Source organism: Tyto alba, unplaced genomic scaffold, assembly GCF_018691265.1.
Source record: "Tyto alba isolate M040663 unplaced genomic scaffold, T.alba_DEE_v4.0 Super-Scaffold_21, whole genome shotgun sequence".
Taxonomy (NCBI): domain Eukaryota; kingdom Metazoa; phylum Chordata; class Aves; order Strigiformes; family Tytonidae; genus Tyto; species Tyto alba.
In genome coordinates, this window is record NW_024881295.1 from 3,563,627 (window position 1) to 3,581,161 (window position 17,535).

Consider the following 17,535-nt stretch of genomic DNA (forward strand, 5'->3'; position numbering starts at 1 on the left):
ATTGTCATAAATCTCACACCTGATGATTATTCAGATTGGAAGGGGAAACTAAGCTTCCTGGCTTTAATATTGTCTAAGTTTGTGGTTGATTTTCTTTAAGACCTTGGCAACAGATACACTGTGCTTCAATTTATTTTTAAATGTAATATGAGCCAAATTATTTATATAGGTTACCATAAATCTGGGCTTTAAAATGGATGGCCATCTTTTCATGTGTCATTTAAATAGGTTTAACTGGGGAAAAAATTACACTCAGATTTAAATATATATATATTTCTAGTTAAAAAAAAAAAAAAAACAGAACCACAGAAAAATATATTTACTAACAACCTGGCTGACTGCTTGTGCTTTCACACCATTCCCTCCCCACACTGTCCCATTTCAAGTGCTCTGTGCCTTCCAATATGTTGACAAATAACATGCAGCCTTCTAGTTCCCAAACTGAACGATCTTGTTTTTAAGAGAAAGTCTTACAGAAGTACTGGGTCACAGACACCGGCTTCCTGATAGCTCCCCAAGTTCTTCCTTTGTCTCCTCCTCTTCTGAAATGCTATGCAGATTCCTCTGCCTTTCCTTTCAGCAATTCATACCGTGTCATCTGTACCAGTTCGTGGTGGTTTGTTGTGGTTCCCAGGCTGTGATCCATCACAGGTTTGTGGCCATCAACTACAATCAGCTGTGGCTCTCCAGGTCTCACAGACTGTGAAGGATAATCATCTTCAAACGAGTTTCCCTTGTTTGTGTTGATGGAGAATTTCCTTCTGCCCACTGCAGTTCTCCTGGTTGTACTGGAAAGTGTCCCGTTGGTAACCTGTAGACTTAAATGCCTTGTCTCCTTCTGGACTTTGAGGTGAGGGTTAAGGCTTTTTCAACACTCTTTTTATTTTGGCATGGCCCTATCTGTCCTGATGTATTAGCTGCTTGCTACTACTTTGCCATTGCCTCCAGTTGCATCCCAGATTTATATCCACCTCTCGCCCTGGGTTGGGTTGCTGAAACTGCATGCTTGGTGGTTACTGATGGAGTTATTTCATGGTTATATATAGATGTTGCTCATCTGTGCATAGTGTTTTGGGTCTGTTGCTGCAGGATGCACCCTAGCTGAGAAATTCTACCCACCTTGTGTTATTAGCCTTTAAATCTGTTTGGATTAGTGATTACTCTTCTTTAAACAAAACCATGTGCCAGACACATAACTTGTACTTCACACAGAGGAGCAGGAATGCTTGCTCCTTACCATAAGGTGTAATAAAAAAATGTGTAATTTTAATCAGTATCATTCCGTGCTGTTTGAAATGTGGAGTCTCCCACACCATAATAATCTTGTCATCTACAATCTTGATGATTGAGTGTCTGCCTTGTGCCTGGGTTCGGTTTTCACATCCAGAGTTTAGCTGATACCATTATAGACAGATGTAGCTAGTAAATGTTTCCAGCTGTGTAGATGTCTTATGTAGCTCAGGATGACAGAGTTAACTTTTGATCTCTCAGGCAATGAATGCTTTGCAGTGGATACATCGGTTATTTTTTTTTTTTGCCAGTCCTTGTCCTTGTCATCGTCCTTGTTCTTGTTCTTGCTCTCCTCCACTCTTCTCCTGGAATATGAACCTGGAGCCTTACTGTGCGGAAGGTAAAACGTTTCACACAGTCTTAGATAAGTTATATTCACAATCTTGGACAAATTACATTTTCCCTGGGAGGTAAGGAAATGTGATTGTCACTAATACCTGACTGGGGAGCAGAGGCTAATGTCTAGTTGCACCAGTCAGCAAGTGGCAGACGGTTAAACGTGAGTGGCTCTGGCACTACACAGCTTATGCAAGGTACTGGCGGGGCAGGGGAATGAAGCTGGCACTTCAGAGTCTGGAGGGAGCATCCCCAAACACCTCATTTGTGGATATGAATGTTATTATCAGCGCATCAACCTGTGCTTTTTCTATGTGTGAGACTTGTAGCATCTGTCAGTAGTGCTGTAGTCCTGGAGGGTGAGTCCCAGAGCAGCAACACTGACGTGTGCCCATCAGTAGGTGTTGCTAAATGCCTCCCTTTGATCTCTTACCTAAGGTGCGAGCAGATCCTGATGTAGCTGAGCACAGGTGGATGATGTACTGATCATTCCCTGACCAGGCCTCTGTGTTCAAATGTGTTTTCATGTAACTACTGTAGTGTGTGTTGGCACTTGAATTTATGGGCTTCTGTCTTCATTGGAGAACCTGGATGGAATCCCACTCACCCTTCCTGTTGAATAAATAAAGATAAGGAATGGGTGGTGAAAGTCAGGCTTCATATACTGTCCCTAAATGCCTGTTTAGTGCAGGAGCTCCCTCTCTCTCCTGTATTTTGGTCCCAATTCAGCCTGAAGAAATTGATTTTCTAGGAATGAGCAAACTTTGAGAAACATTATCTGGAGAAGCAGGCCTTATTAGGACTTCAGACACAAAATGGGGATGCACCTGTTGGATTAATGCTAACACACAATGCTATTTTTTAAACATATATATGTGTGTGTGTGTCACAACAAGTGACACACACTTTGCAAGCAAGTTACGTGCCCCAGGATGCAGGTACAAATGAAGAAGTATCACTATTTCAGATCAAGGCTTTGTTGGGTCAGACTGCGGCTTCAGGACTGCATTATCATCTACCGTCTGTGATTCTTTGCCTCTTCAGTCATGACAATGGCTACACCAAAATCAGTGATAGTCTCAAATAATTCTCCTTTCAATCACTTTCTTTAAGCACAGAAGAAGACATCCTTTTGCTTACTCTGACTCTAAATCCCTTTATTGGCTTCTTTATTGGGAGATTGGCAAAGGAGTAATTTTCTGGTCTTCATAGTCCTTTTACTCATATAGTTTATAAATCAAAACACATGCTGGTCTCAGGACATACAGGGTAACCGTGGGATGTGAGTGCATCCCTGCTGAGAAGCCAAGGGATTCTAAAGGCTTTAGATCCTCAGGTCCCACTGAGATTTATCTGGGACATGGGACAACTTCTAGATGCCTCTAAAGTGCCTGACTTAATGCTTTTAGCGCAGGGGAAATCTTGCCCGGCTTCTCACAAATTACCAATGTTTTCAGAAGCCTCTTGCTTTTCAGGGGGATATTTTGAAATTATCGCATGGCTTTGATGTTTTGTTTTTTGTTTGTTTGTTTGTTTTTTGTTTGTTTGTTTGTTTGTTTGTTTGTTTGTTTTTTGTTTGTTTGTTTTTTGTTGTTTGTTTGGTTTTTTTTTCCAGCCAGATCTGGCAAGGCTGAGAGCAATAGCTGCCTGAATTCTGAATTTGACTGAAACGCAGTTTCCTAGATTGCCCAGGTGGTGGCGGATTTGGAAAATACTAAATCAGTCTTTCAACTTGTTTTGCGATGGAACTGAATTGTTTCCTACGTGGGTTAAAAATGCCCTCTTCTGATATTGTTACTCTTTCATACCTCTGAAGCCTTTTAAATGGCTTCCATTTAAAATGGAAAATCTCTGTTTTCAAGTATAATTAGTCCTTAATACAAGTGTTATTTGCTGCTATTTTTCTTGTTAAATTTCTGCTAAATCAAAGTTTAATGACTAGATTTGGGGGGGAAGATCTTTTTATTAATTTGTCTACTTATTTAAACTAATTAACTACTATTGATTTACAGCGTGTGTGTGTGGAATTGATTCCTGTGTCAGTTGTACCATGCAGAAAACCCACAGATTGTCTCAAACTTTCTGGTGGGTCAGGACTTGCTCCTAGAAGGAAGAATCTGTCCATTGGGGCTGGGAATGCTCCCTGAGGCTTTTAAATGAGAATGTCCCATGTAGCCACATAATCTCCCAGCCTCACTTCTCGTTTCTTGATGGCAGAACTTCCATCTTTCTGTGTTTTCACCCTTCCTGATACTGAAGGTTATTCGTGCCTGTAATGTTCTGGTATCCTTTATTTATTAGTATTTCTATAGATTTTAGGGGGGTATCAGCAAATTAAGCGGCAAAGGCCTTTGGGGGCGTTGGGTGGGCAGAGAGGATGACTCTGATAGTTTAACTTCTTGCTTAATATGTGCCAAGGAACTTCTTTGTATTAGTTCTTTCTTCAAACCTAACAGCTAATCTGCTACTGCTGTAGTAATCGTCTGAGTGACAAACACGGGGTGAATATTTTGAGTATCCTTGTTTTTATGCAGTGTTCCCCTAGTTTATGCTTCTGTGTGTTGTGTTACCCATTTCACCCCAGCATCAACACTGGAGCTTATGTTCTGCCAAGGCTCACCATGGCTTTTGAAGTCTTTTTTCTGAGTCTGTGCTTCCCATGATAGATTCTCCTATCCTGTGGGATTTGATGTTTACAATCACCAAAACCCAAATCCTTTGCATTTGAGAAATTCACTTCATTATTCTTCCTTGAAAAACAAGAAAGTCCACAAAACCAAGGAGCCTGCCAAACTCCAAAACGCAGCTACAGTATACTACTAAAATGCATGGGGTAAAAATAAATGTGATGAATCATACTTTAATCCTAAACTCCTTTGATGCTTTTGCAATTATTCATACATTACAATTTTTCAAGTGATTTTCAGTAGTGTTCTTTGCATCCCAATTTATTCGAATAGCCATACTGTGTATAGCCATGCTTTGTGTAATCTCTTAGCTTCCTTTGGGAATGTGGTAAGCCTTTTTTGTCCTGGGTGATTTTGGAAAACTTAAATTTAGGCCATATTCAATTACAAAATGGTGAAAACATGCAATAAGTCATGATAGAGCTTATTACATATGAAAGTGCCTTCCATTTGAGGGAATTGCATTAATGCTACTCTAGACTTCAAGTTGTTTGTGGAAGGAAACCCCATTTCAGTTTGTATTTGTACAATACCAAAGTACAGTCATGTCTAGGTCCAGTGCAGGGTCACCAAGAAGCTATTGTAATATAAATATAGTACAATAGTAGATCTCCACCTGCTGGGGTTTTTTGTACATTACAGCTAAAATTAGACAACCACTGAATTTTAGACGGAAAAATTATTTTGGCCATAAATTCTGCTTCTTCATTTAAGGAAAGAAAGGACTGTACATAATACTCAAGCTGATAAATTTTTTTATCCTCTGGTGACCTGCTAGATGCCACTGAGATCCTGGGCACCTGCATATTCCAAACAGCTCTGCACTGCTGAGATGGAAAAGCAACCAGTTCGACTGTTCATCGGGAAGATAAATGAGTTGCAACACAGTTTTGTCTCTGTTCTCTGTTTAAGCTCTGTGTAAGCAAATACATGAGTCTTTCACTTGCCTTTGTTTTATGTGGGTGGAAATAGAACAGTTTGTAGGTTACAGCAGAAGACTGTGGTGTTTGTACTTGGAGGATTATTATAGCTATAATTATTTTCAGGTCACTCTTGGATCAGTTCTCTGACAGGTTAGTTGTCTTCTCTACTTACACACTGGCTACTTTATTTCTCCCCTAGTAGGTGTTTGCCTTTCAGAAAGAAAGGAGGAACTGTAAGGGAACAAAAGGCTCCTCCGGAGGAGGAAAGTAGGATTGTCAGCAAGATTTAGTCTTCCTCTGAACCTCTACCTTGAGGGCACCTCCTGGGAGAATTCCTTAATGTTTTCACTGAAGACAGGAGAGTAAGGGATGTGGTAGGAAGGGAGTGACATTTAACTGTTGTGGCCTTTGCAAGCAAATACAATACTGTTTTATGTTTTAACTTAATTTTTTGGAGTTATGTAATTATATTTGACTCTCAGGTATCATTACAAAGAGTTTTTACAGCAAGTATTTCTTTTTCTAAAAACTCTTTTAACAAAACTAAAATACTTTTTTGGAATATATCGGCATTGACAGACTTCAACCATCTTTTGAAAAGGAATAGTAGCCATTGAAAGAAAATAATATTCTGTTATAACATGCATGTGGAGAATATTTTGTTTCCACATCTGAATGGAAAGATGCAGCCCACCTCCTTCACTGAGCTGTTGATCTGTGTGCACACTGTATTGAAATGAAGGTCAGTGAAAAAGAATTGCGGGTGTTACTGAATAAAACGGGGAAGCAGGATTATGGGGCAATTTCAGCTGTGGAAAAGGCCAGCTCGTGGAAAAACCGCGGATGAAGCTCAGTACCCTGAGAACCCAGGAGAGGAAGGAGCAGGCCCAGAGCCGCTTCTCCCGCCCTTCTCCGCTGCCAGCCCGCAGCAGTACGTTTGCAGCCTGTGCAAGCCCGCGAACCACCAGGCATCCAGGCGTGTTTTGGAGGAAGCTGTGTGCTGTCGGGGGAGGTGGGACGAGTTCTCCGAGGTTGCCGGAGGGGTGCGGGGCACAGCCCCCAGTGCCGGGCGGTGATGCCTTCCAGCACGCTTCCTCAGCCGTGGCTCCTGCCTGCCGGCAAGGCAGCCCCGGGGGCCCCGAGGAGAGGAGCCGATGGGTGCTCAGTTCCTGAGGCTCCATGTGAAAGGGTGAACCACCACATCCACCTGTCTGTCTGCCGTTTCTGAGCGCTCAGGTTCCAGGGCCCTCTCTTTGCCGCGGTAGGTGCTGCGGGGTGTTCTCCGCTGCGACAGGGCAGGTCTCCCTCTTTGCCTTCCTTGCTTTCTCACCCCGCCAAGCTGCACCCCACCAGGCACCAAAGCCCGGGGAGAAAAGCCGGCACTTCTACCGGGGCAACACCGCCCATCCTCAAAGGGGGTGCAGAGCCTTGCTCACACCCCGTGCCGCGCAGGTGGCGAGTCCAACAGCCGCCGCTCACAGAACCACCGAGGTGCAGGGCTGGACGAACCCCACGGCCGGGAGTGCGAGGTTACGGACCCCCGGTGCCATCAGAGAGCACTCGCCTTTCACCCTGCGGCAGTCGAGGAAAAGCGCCCACCGTATTCTGGAGGGGGTGTGGATACCGAAGGACAAACCCGAGGGGCGCCCGGGGCCGGGGCGGCTGCCCCTCGGCGCCGAGTGCCGCGGCCGTTAACCCCGCCCGCGGGGACCGCGGCTCCCGGGGCGTCTCGGTAGAGGCAGCGTGGGGGACCGGCAGCCCCGTCCGGGCGGCGAGCGCCGGGGGAGGCGGCCCCGAGGCTGCCGGGGCCGGGGCACGGCCCTGCCGGCCTGCGCCCCCGCCGCCCCCGGCCTGTCGGCCCCACGCAGGAGCGGCGGGGTGGGGCGCACCGCTGCCCCGCTGCCAGCCGCTGCCTTCCCCGCGCCGGGGAGAGCCGGCGGCAGGCCCGGGGAGGAGCGAAGCCCGATCCCCCGGCGAAGCAGCCGGGAGGGAAGGTACGGGCCCGGCGGGGCAGCTGGCGGGAGGGGGGCCGGCCTCCCCCGGCGGCCCAAAAGCAGGCCTGGGGGAGGCTGAGGTGCTGCTCAGGGGCTTTCGGAGAGGGGTGGAGCGGCTCTGGAGGGACGGGGGGAGCTGCGAGCTGGCGGGGCTGTATTAAAGGTTGGGAAGAAGCACGAGGTGCTGAGGCGAGAGTGGGGACTCCGTGCCGGGAGCCAGTGCAGCCCTCAGGCAGCGCTCGTTGGCGTTACAAGGGAGATTAAGGTTAGATTACGCTGCTTTTTAATCATACTGGCGTTTTGACTAAACTCTCCAGCTTGCAAGCCACCAAACTTCAGGCCTTTCTGGCAGACTCCCCTCTCTGTTTAAGGGTGGGGGTCAATTGCGTGTGCAGGTTTGCCCCTTTGGGGCAGCCAGTAGGTACTGTCAAGATGTGCCGCACCTGTGTCTGCCCCCTTCCCCTTCTCCCATCTGTGTGGGAATGGTTTTACGCTCCAGGTCTCCTCTTCTTTCCTCTTCTAGATGGAGCCGGTAATAGAGTCTGTATTCTTTCTTCTCCAGGAGCCCGGGAAGACTGATGTTACGGAATATACAGGTGAGATGTAAACTCCGCTAGTTAAACCCCAGAGGGAAGCTTGAGGCTCCACCGAGTGGGTCTGGAGACACTGTGTTCCTTCTGCTCCTCTGACTGCTCTGCCCTGGGTTGCTGGGGTGGTACGGCACACTAGGCTGGGGCAAGGTGCTCAGTGGTATTTTGCATTTCTTTCTGCTGTGGGTTTCTAGTAGCTGCTTTAAAATAAGACAGTATGGTTCGTTTGGAGTGAAGGAAAGCTGGCACAGTTCTGGTTTTCAGGCTTTTTCATGGGTGAGGAAGATCTGAGAGAGTTGCACAGCTGTACCTGCAGTGCGTGACTCTCTAGCACTATCAGTGGATGGGAATGGAGGGTGGTTTGGTTCCCATTTCACTGTTAGAGACCTGGGGCCTCTCCGTGGGCTTCTAGGAATAATCAGCTGCTTGGTTGTGGAGCGAGGGAATGACTGCTCCTGTGAGAGGGAGTCTTCTTCATCCCTCTGGAAGAAAGCTACACCTCGGGTGTAATTCTTTGATGTGAGAGATGAATCCCCCCTCCCTTAGTAAGTAGGGGTTTTTTAATTTCTTTTATCACTGGTATTTAGATCTTGGCTTCTGTAGCCATGTAAATAGAGAGCATTTTGTCCCTTTAAGAGCATGTTATTTAAGAATTTTATTCCTTGGTGTCATAGAGGTGCAGAGTTTTACCTTGAATGTAGAAAGCCTATTTTTTTCTGTTAGTGGAATAACCAAACTCGATGTGTTAAATGCGAGTATATGTAGTGTGAGTAACTGAATATTTGAATGCTAGATCAGAAATGCTAATGGCTAAGTCCTCTATTTGAATCAATGTAAGCATCTTAAGATGCTTGCAGAAATCAAGATGGGGTAAGTGTGCATCAGGTGATACATATAATTCTGTTAATGTGAATATAAAATTTAGTCAGTAAAGTAAGGTAACCAAAGTTTACTGTGGGGTGCATGATCATTAGTACTCATTTGTGAAATGGTCGTGTTCTTTAGGAAAGAAGGGGCCATGTTTGAATGTTTCCTGTGAGCTTGTGTAATGCAATTTATTTAGCTTGTCACTACAAGAAAAGTAGATGTCATGCTAGTAGATATGAAAGGGATAGTAATAGTTAATTGGAAATTAGTTCATTTTTTTAATCAATAAAGATTTAACTCCTTTTGACTTCTCATGCATGAATATACAGTATCCTTATAATAATTACAACTGTTCTTGTGATAATTAGGGAAAGAACCTGATGTGCTGACCCGTAAAAGAAGAAATTTAAAATTTTTCAGTAAATATCTAACACAAGTGAGAAACAACGTAAACCTCCCTGTTGATTTTGCCTAATGAAGGTTAAGGGTACTTTTTTTGGTGTTAAACCATCCCCACCCAAACAGCTTTAAAACTAATACTAATTTAGCAGGCTTGAAGGCTTTTGAGCAAAGTCTGCTGGAAGAAATAGCTAACAGTAGGTATTTGTGATGGGTAGGATGTGTCAGCACGTTGTTCCTTTTCCTTCCTTCATTTTGGCAGTCTTCCTTTGTCGTTCCCTGCGGGGAGAAAGAGCAAGGAAAGGGGGAGGGGAAGGAAGAGGTAGGTTTCTTTACCTCTCTTCTTCCCTGTGCCGCTTTTTTTTTTTTTTTTTTTTTTTCCCCCCCCTTGTCCTCTTATCTCAATCTTTGTAATTTCCATTCCTCTTTGGAAAAGGGGAATCTGGTGCAAGTTGATGATAGGCCTGAGAAATTCAGCTGCTTTACAAGGAGCATCTTACCTGTCTTAGGGAAGGAGTGTCAGCTTGCTCTCTTACTCCATCAGGGTGCTGCATTTTGAGTGACAATGAGGAAGAGGGAGTCATCCCCGAAGGCCTTAAGCAAGATGTACTGCCTCAGGTACCTGAAGCCCACAGCCCAGACAGCGGGGCAGCCAGTCTGCAAAGGCAGCAAAGGGCAGCCTGTAATAATCCCCCTCACCAAAAAGGAAGTTCCAGAAAACTCGCCTACATCGCTGATGGCCAGAAACTGCACACAGAAGAGAAAACCTACAAGTGTACAGAATGTGGGAAGGGCTTTAAGGGGCGCTCCAGGCTTCTGAAGCACCTGCAAACCCACACAAGAGAAAAAATGTTTGAGTGTGTTGAATGTGGGAAGAGCTTTAGCAGGAAGGCCAATCTGGTGGTACACCAGAGAATCCATACAGGGGAGAGGCCCTACAAGTGCAAGGAATGTGAGAAAACCTTTAGCCGTACCTCAAACCTTATCGCTCACCGCAAAACCCACGCGAAAAAGAAAGCCTTTTCCTGCACCACATGCAGGAAAAGCTTCAGTGGGAGTGCAGCTCTTTTCAGGCACCAGAAAGTCCATATGGATGAGAAGCCCTATAGGTGTACTGAGTGTGGAAATAGCTTCCGTCTGTGCTCAAACTTCATTAAACATCAACAGATTCATTTGAGAGAGGCATCCAGTGAACACACAGCAGGTAACTGAATTAAAATCTGTTGGGTTTTATTTCAAGCTGTACAGACTCTCAGGAGATGTATCAGATACTGTGGTCTCCATTTGTTCCTGAACACTTCCCCCTCCTTGCTGTGAATATGAGTGGGCTTTTTCTGTTAGCATGGTTTTTCCCCTTCCTATATAATATGTTTATCCCTGTCATTTGAAGAAGTGCCTTGAAAATGCTAAAGTTGAAATTTAGACTTTGACATGAAGGCTGCTTGGGACCTTAGAACTCTGCAGAGCTCTCAGATCCCACTAATTCCTGCGTTATAGTGTTACCTGATCTCTAGCCCTAGATCTTCAGAAGTGCTTAGCGACAAAATACTAAGTTTAGGGGAAGTGGAAGGGATTTAAACTGTGAATCAGAGCCTTGGTAAAATCTAGCAGCTAATTTTTGTTACATGTGGATATTAAAGGAGCATTGTCATTGTCTGCAGTGGGAGGTCTCTGCTGGCCAACCCTCTGCAATACTTCAGCATTACATAGGCTGTCACACAAACTGATGGTTTAAAGTAGGGAGTTTTTTTAATTTTGCAATATTCCATGTACCTGTAATGACCAGAAACTCTGGGGTAAAAACTGTCATTGTGGTTTTTTTTTCCTGTTGTTGTACCTTTACATGGGCAGTCCCTTTATACTCGGTCAAAAAAGTTTTAATTTTTAGTTTTGGGTCTTGCCTAGCAACCCATAGAATTGTTCTGGGTGTTGGGGTCTTGGCCACCAGATCATGTACCAAGGCAATTAAGACATGACACCATATGAGAAGGTGTTTTGTGTGCAAGGTTTTTCTGGCATTTTAATTTGTTTTATTTTGTTTTTTTCTCCTGAAAAAAAAAATTGAGCAGGAGAGCCATTCATCTTAAAAATGAGAATAATAATGAAGTTATAATAATAATGAAGTTGTTATGAAATGGCAACACTGAATTCCTAAGGTAGGGTTTGAGACTACTCAGTCCATAGATACAGAGGGGTGGCCTAGAAACTCTGCTAATGAGCCCTAAAGATGGAACTTTGCACTCCTAATGCATTTTTTTTTTTCTTGAGGGCTTCTAATAGTTTTTTTAGATGTAAGAGTTTATCATTCATAAGGAAAAAAAAAATCTACTTTTTATTCTGGTGGTTGGCCTATAATTAGTGTCAGATCTGCCTAATACTACACCTGCTTCAGAAGAAAGTGTGTGAACTTACTCTGGAGTAACTATTTGCTGCTGCATCGTTGTGATTGAAGCTCCATAATAAAATTGCTTTTATGGTCAAATATATGCCACATTGGCCTTGCAATGTGTGGATTAGGAATGAAACTCGATTTCTGTATCTGATGTGATCTCCAAGAGGTTTACATACTTATAACTTAAGTACATTTTTAGTAAATCTCAGCTGTCCTATTCCTGAACAGCTCCCTTGCTCCAGCTTTGCTTCTCCTGCCACCCCCCCAACACCCCCCTTCCCCCCATTTCTCCCCCCCTCCCCCCCACAAAAAAAAAGAGGTATGGGGGAAGCAAGAGGAAGGTATTTTGGCTGTGATTAAACCCAAGTCTGTAATGTTTCAGAGGGCTATATCTGCCTAGCCTTTGTTCTGGTTTGGCTTAGTTTGGGCCAACATGTGACTTGAATGAAGTTTTAAGTATAAAATGTGGGTGAGAGGAAGGGTTGTTGCTGATTTGCCTTTTCCTTGTGTGACAGCATATTTAAAATACGGACAATTGGTGATAAAGTGGGCTCTTGACTTACACCGTCTTTCTTTTAGATGCAAACGGCTCCGAATTTACCTCTCTGCATCATAAAGAGCAAAGGTGTGATGCAGAGAAATGTGAGATGGATCACTTGAATCTTGTTCATGAAGAGTGTAAGTATAAAAAGGCTTCTAAATTGCCAGGTGAAGTATTTTTACATTGTAAGCATTAACATTCTCTTCTCTTCGTGCAGTGAAGAAAATGAGGGAAAATATGGATATGCTGCTTCTGAATCAGCAAAGTCAGCTGCAGGTCCTGCAAGAAATTCAGAAACAACTGAATATACTCCTCCCAGGCAATGATCTCATTAATTCAAATGTTTATAGTTTAGGACTTCTGCTAGGACGGCAGGCAGCTGCAGCGGCGTCTCTTTCTTTTCCCCTTCTTAATCCCAGCAGTCTCCTCCCTGAAAATATGAGCCTCTTGGCCCGGTCATCTGCCTCTGGAGTTCAGCCTACCACTCGGCTCCCAACCTCTCAATATCCTGCGTCTTCCACAACTTGATCAGCACTGTGCTGTGAACCTATCCAATGTAAACAAAATGTGACTACTGTTTGGTACTGTTTTCTCACTCCAACATGTGATCTCTGTGTTGTAATGTTGAAACTGTAGACCTGTGAAGATGCTGACTCAGACTTGGAAAGATGCATGCCTCAGATGCACCATCAAGCAGCAGTTGATCAAATCCACTGCCCATTCATTTGTTGCAGCATGCAGACATTTTGGCCAGGAATGTATTTTGTCAAGGTAGCTCAAGAGATCTTTATCGCTGGGGTGTAGTGAAGTGCAACATCCATATGTAAGATTAGGCATAAGATTTAAGCATATTTTTATACCTGATATACATTTAATATGTACTTGGGCAACTGGACCTCTCCTAATGAGCTGAAGCTAATGATAGAATCATCAGGGATAGTTTAAGCAACTCCTGTTAAGTCTGATTTGTGTAGAGGTAAGCAACATGCTTATGTAAAGGTTAACTGGACCTCTATTCCCAGCATTCATTTGCAAAAGCTTCCTTCATTCAGGAAGCCTTTAAATTATGTGACTTTAGCCGATTCTTAGGCCAGCGTCACTACTAAAACTAAAAAAAAAATGTTTTCTGTTTTTTAAAACAAACAACTCATTTCCCTAGTCACCCTTCTCCCCCCCCCCCCCCCCCCCCCCCCCCAATACCACCATTCAGGTCTGCCTTGCTTACCAAGAGTTACTAAGAGTTTGTGAGGTAAAGCTGATCTGGTTTATAAGACACTTGGGTTTTTGTTCAAAGATGAACTCACTTAAGTCTGGTTTTAGGTGTCCTGTTATATCCTATTTGAATTAGATGTTGTTGACTGTTATGTATTACTTCATTGGGGGATAGGACTGGGGTAAATAATTACTGTTTGGGGAGGAATACTGAGAAGCTCCGGTACACCATCTTGTGAAGTCTGGGGAGGAGGGGGAAAAGAGTAATGTGTTTGTTTTTTGTTTGTTTGGTTTTTTGTTTGTTTGTTTGTTTGTTTTTCCCCTGTTCCCATAGGACTTTGACATGGGGCCTTTTGAGGCTGGTAATTGCAGTTTTAAGAAGTGTTAGTCCCATCTACCTCCTTGTTTTTGTCAGCGACACAGACTGGTAGCAGTGTCAGAACCTTTGAGTTTCAAAAGTACAAAAAAGCCAACTATGATTTACGTTTGAAGAGGTGCTGGGATAAAGAAACTTTGGGGCTTGTGCCTATGCCAGAAGTCTTTCTCTTGAACTGATGTTGTGTTTGTGGGTTGTTTGGTTTTGTGAGGTTTGATGATGTTTTGTTAAAAGGATTAGCTGTTAGTAATTAATAAAATATGACCTAGGTTTTAAGAATGGGAAACACTACTTCTCTTAACAAGTTGTCTTGTTGGTGACAGTGCAATGACGTCAGATTCTGGTCCAAAGAAAATCCTCTGTGGGATCAGGTATGACTCTGTGTGTGTGAACACAGACTGTGAAAATCACACACTGGTTCTTACTATGTAGGATTTTGTATTAGCGTTAACTCAGTAGGATATTAATTTAAGCCAAATTGGGAGACCTTAAAGGCTATTCCTTCAATGCGAACTTGTACTGAAATGTCTGGGGTTTGTTTTCCGTGAGCTGAGCATACCACAGTCATGTGGCTCTAGGCTTAAGATCTCCGAGAAGAGTTGCTAACATTCTGAAGAATCTTTGGGGTACTGTTCATAATTTCTTGGATGCTTAATTTCATTTTGCTTAGAAGCAGAACCTCCTCTTCAAAGCAATGGTTAAAGTTTGTATTTTACTGTTTTTTTTTAAAGATGTTCAATATTAAAATGCTGCATTTTTGTTAGAAACTAATCTTTGAGCTTCTGTCCTTTATAAAAGAGCACCAGTGCTTAGACTTTGATACCTGAACGGAAGTTCAGTTACTGCAATGCTTGTGCTTTCCCTAGCTCCTTCTGCTTTTCTCTCTCATCTTCTCCTTCCCAGCATTTAGGCATCTCCTTACTTTTCTGTCTTTGGAAACTCCCAAAAAAGAAAACATAGCTGTCTGCCACTTCTGCAACTTAGAGCAGGTAGGAGGAATCTCTTATTTGAGGGCTTAGGCAGGATTTTTGCCTGTCCTGAGGGAGTTTGTATATGATATTTCTGTTCGTAGCTGGCAAGCTTCAGAGCAGTCTATGGCAAACCTCAGGTGAGCTACATCCTTTTGTGTTGGTGTTCTCTGAAGTATTTGTTGGGTCCCATCTGAATTTGAGGATAAAGTCCTGAAAGACCTTTCAACTACAGGTGTACTGGAGACTGGAGGAAGTATTGATACAGGGAAGCACAAGAAACCACAATACTTGCTATTTTTTGGGTTACCTCCCTCCTCCTATGTAAGTGAGAGTGTAAACCAGAAGTCTTTCTCCTCCTAGCCTCCCAAGCACTGAAATGGTCCTGAAAAGCATCTCTGATGCTAAAAATATGGGGTGGGCTTTCGGGGGCTTCTTGCCCGTGTTGGAAGATACCTAGAATGCTTCCTGCCTCATTTTCTTCCTTTCAGTACTCTGGCAGTATCTGATAGCTTGCCAGGGTTACTGGAGAGCTTTGCAGTGTCCAGGAATCTCTAAGGGGATGCACAGATGCTCTCCCGGTGAGCTTCCGTGGTCTGTGCAGGTGTATTTGGTGTTGGGGACTGGACAGTGTGTAGACAAGTGACAGGTAATCTGGAGATGATGTGAGCTTTTCTGACAAGTGTCAAGTCCTAGGATTGGAGGTTTAGTATCTTAAATCATGTCCGTCTGCTCTAAGGCATGTTAAAAAAAAAAATAAAAAATCAAGTATGTACACAAGGAAAGGGCTGGAATTCATTCTGTGCTCAAAATGTTGGAGTTCTGCAGGCAGGAAAATACAGTCCTTTTTATAGTCTGCTTTCTGAAGGCAAAGTCTGTTAAAACATCCTGGTTTTAGCCATGTGAAGGTAGTGGGAGACTGAGATCATGTTTATTTTATTTCCATTCCATTTTAAGTTACAGTAGCTCAGGAGCTTGGCACCAGTGAGAAATGTATTTGTAAATACAAGTGCTCTCACTGCTTTAGCGCTCTTCTGACAAACTGTAAATAGTTTTCTCAAGGCCTATTAAAGGTGGGGATTTGATATTTTCTTCCACCTCTATCTTCTGTAATTAACTTGTGTGACTGCTCAGATCTTACTGCTTCAGTCCTGCAATTATTTTTTTTTTCATTTTCCCTTAAGGTTTTGGATTTTTTGTAAAAAATATCTGGTAGGTGCACAACTTCAAGCAACAACTCAGTGCAAAGCAAAATTCAGTGTCTAGAAGGGTACAGTGCTGTTTCCAGTAAAGCAGAGCTGCCACAGGCGGTGTGAACTCGGTTGTCAGTGCAGTGGAGAGCAGTACCTAGCTGACCTAAACCTGTGTCTGGCCCTGTTTTGTGCAGGAAGGTATAAAATAGGTAGAGGAGGTGACAAGAACGAGAGGCTGTGGGTAGGGCTGTAGCATATGCAGAGAGATAAGGACTGGAAAAGTACCAAATACTGATACTTTAATAAAAACCCAGCTAACTATGGGAAACGATGTCTTTCTATTCATCTGGTTATCTGGCAGCTTTTTTCACTGTGGGACAGCTCAAGAACAATCTCTGCTCTCTGATGCTTATTCTGGACTATTTGGGGACTATTGTTGGCCTTTTCTTTAGTAAATCCCATTTGAAGAATACCAGTAACATATTAATCCTTCAATCCCATTATCAGTTTCCCTATTAGCTATTGGACTTGCCACACCTCCTGCAATTTTAGCATGTTGTCCTCCTCCAGATACTTAGAAATTGCAGTCTCGGGTGAGTAGAGGTAACAGCAAGATCCTCAAACATGCTGGATTCTCTCTGGATGCAGAGTTACCTAACAAGGGAAAAAAATAGTAGGTTTAGCCCCAGTGATAGCAGTTTTCTGTGATAAATATAAGGAATTTACTCCACAACTTATTAACAGCACTCTCACTGATCTAATTCCTATAACTGGTTATTAAGAGTCATGGATAACTTTCACCAGCACTACACAATCCATTGGTAACTTATCTGGAAATGAGAAATAATGTTAACACTAACCTCACATTATTTAATGTCTACATTTTATTTGCATTATTCAGACTTGATATTTTTCACCATACTTCATATCACGCTCACTGATGGTTTTCTGATGAAAGCAACGTTTTTGACAGGTGACTTTTAGATTTTTGCATCATCTGAAGAAGACAGCTTTTTTAGTTCATGTGAACTATACTCAAAGAAAGATGTGCTAAAGTAGGAACCGGATAATGTTGAGGGCCTTCTTCAGTCTTGTTTTCTTTTAAGATTCCTCAAGAACTTCAACACCTTTGTCTCCATCAGCATCTGTCTTTAGGGGGGTAGGGGTTCTTAAAGAGGTTTTACCGCTGTGCTTAAGGTGTTTTCTTTTTTTTTTCTTGAGCTACCAGACTTGATTTCACCTTTATGAGGGGGATGCAGGATATGAATAAAACCCCCAATAAATTGGGCAGAATCTTATCAGCATTAAACTATTGTAAGAGGAAGATGATGCCTGTCTTATTATGGAACTTGTTCTTTATACATATTTTAGCTGGGTGTTAAGGTGTTTTACTGCTGTTCCTAATACATCAAAACTAGCAACTGATTTTCTCCCCTCTTCTAAACTCAACAATTACTTGATAAAAATAGTAGCTCTTGTTTTGAGGAGAAAGCCATTCTCTACGGGTTTGTAAAAAATCATGACAAAAGAAGCAAATCTGGGAAAGCATGCATATTCCCTGTGTGCACAAAGCAAAGACAAGACGTGAGGGAAGAAACAGGAGAAGGCGGCACAGGAAGAGCAGCCTCAAGAAGCCTCAGCTGTATCGGGAGAAACAGAAGAGAGGCTGTATTTGCATCCAGGCAGCTGAAGAAGGGAAGTTTAATGGCCGTAAAACACTTGGGGTCCTACCAGTCATCCCACAGTTGACTTGCCGCTCGTGTCCTT

At 43.3% G+C, this 17,535-nt stretch overlaps 1 protein-coding gene across 1 annotated transcript; it reads left to right on the forward strand.

The window, feature by feature from the left end:
• Positions 1-7,090: 7,090 nt before the first annotated feature.
• Positions 7,091-13,127, forward strand: LOC104363518 (zinc finger protein 397-like). The gene is made up of 5 exons (XM_032995032.2): positions 7,091-7,230; positions 7,754-7,826; positions 9,631-10,290; positions 12,058-12,156; positions 12,237-13,127. The coding sequence occupies exons 2-5, from the start codon at positions 7,754-7,756 to the stop codon at positions 12,545-12,547; spliced, it is 1,143 nt and encodes a 380-aa protein (XP_032850923.2). The 5' UTR covers positions 7,091-7,230; the 3' UTR covers positions 12,548-13,127.
• Positions 13,128-17,535: the final 4,408 nt, after the last annotated feature.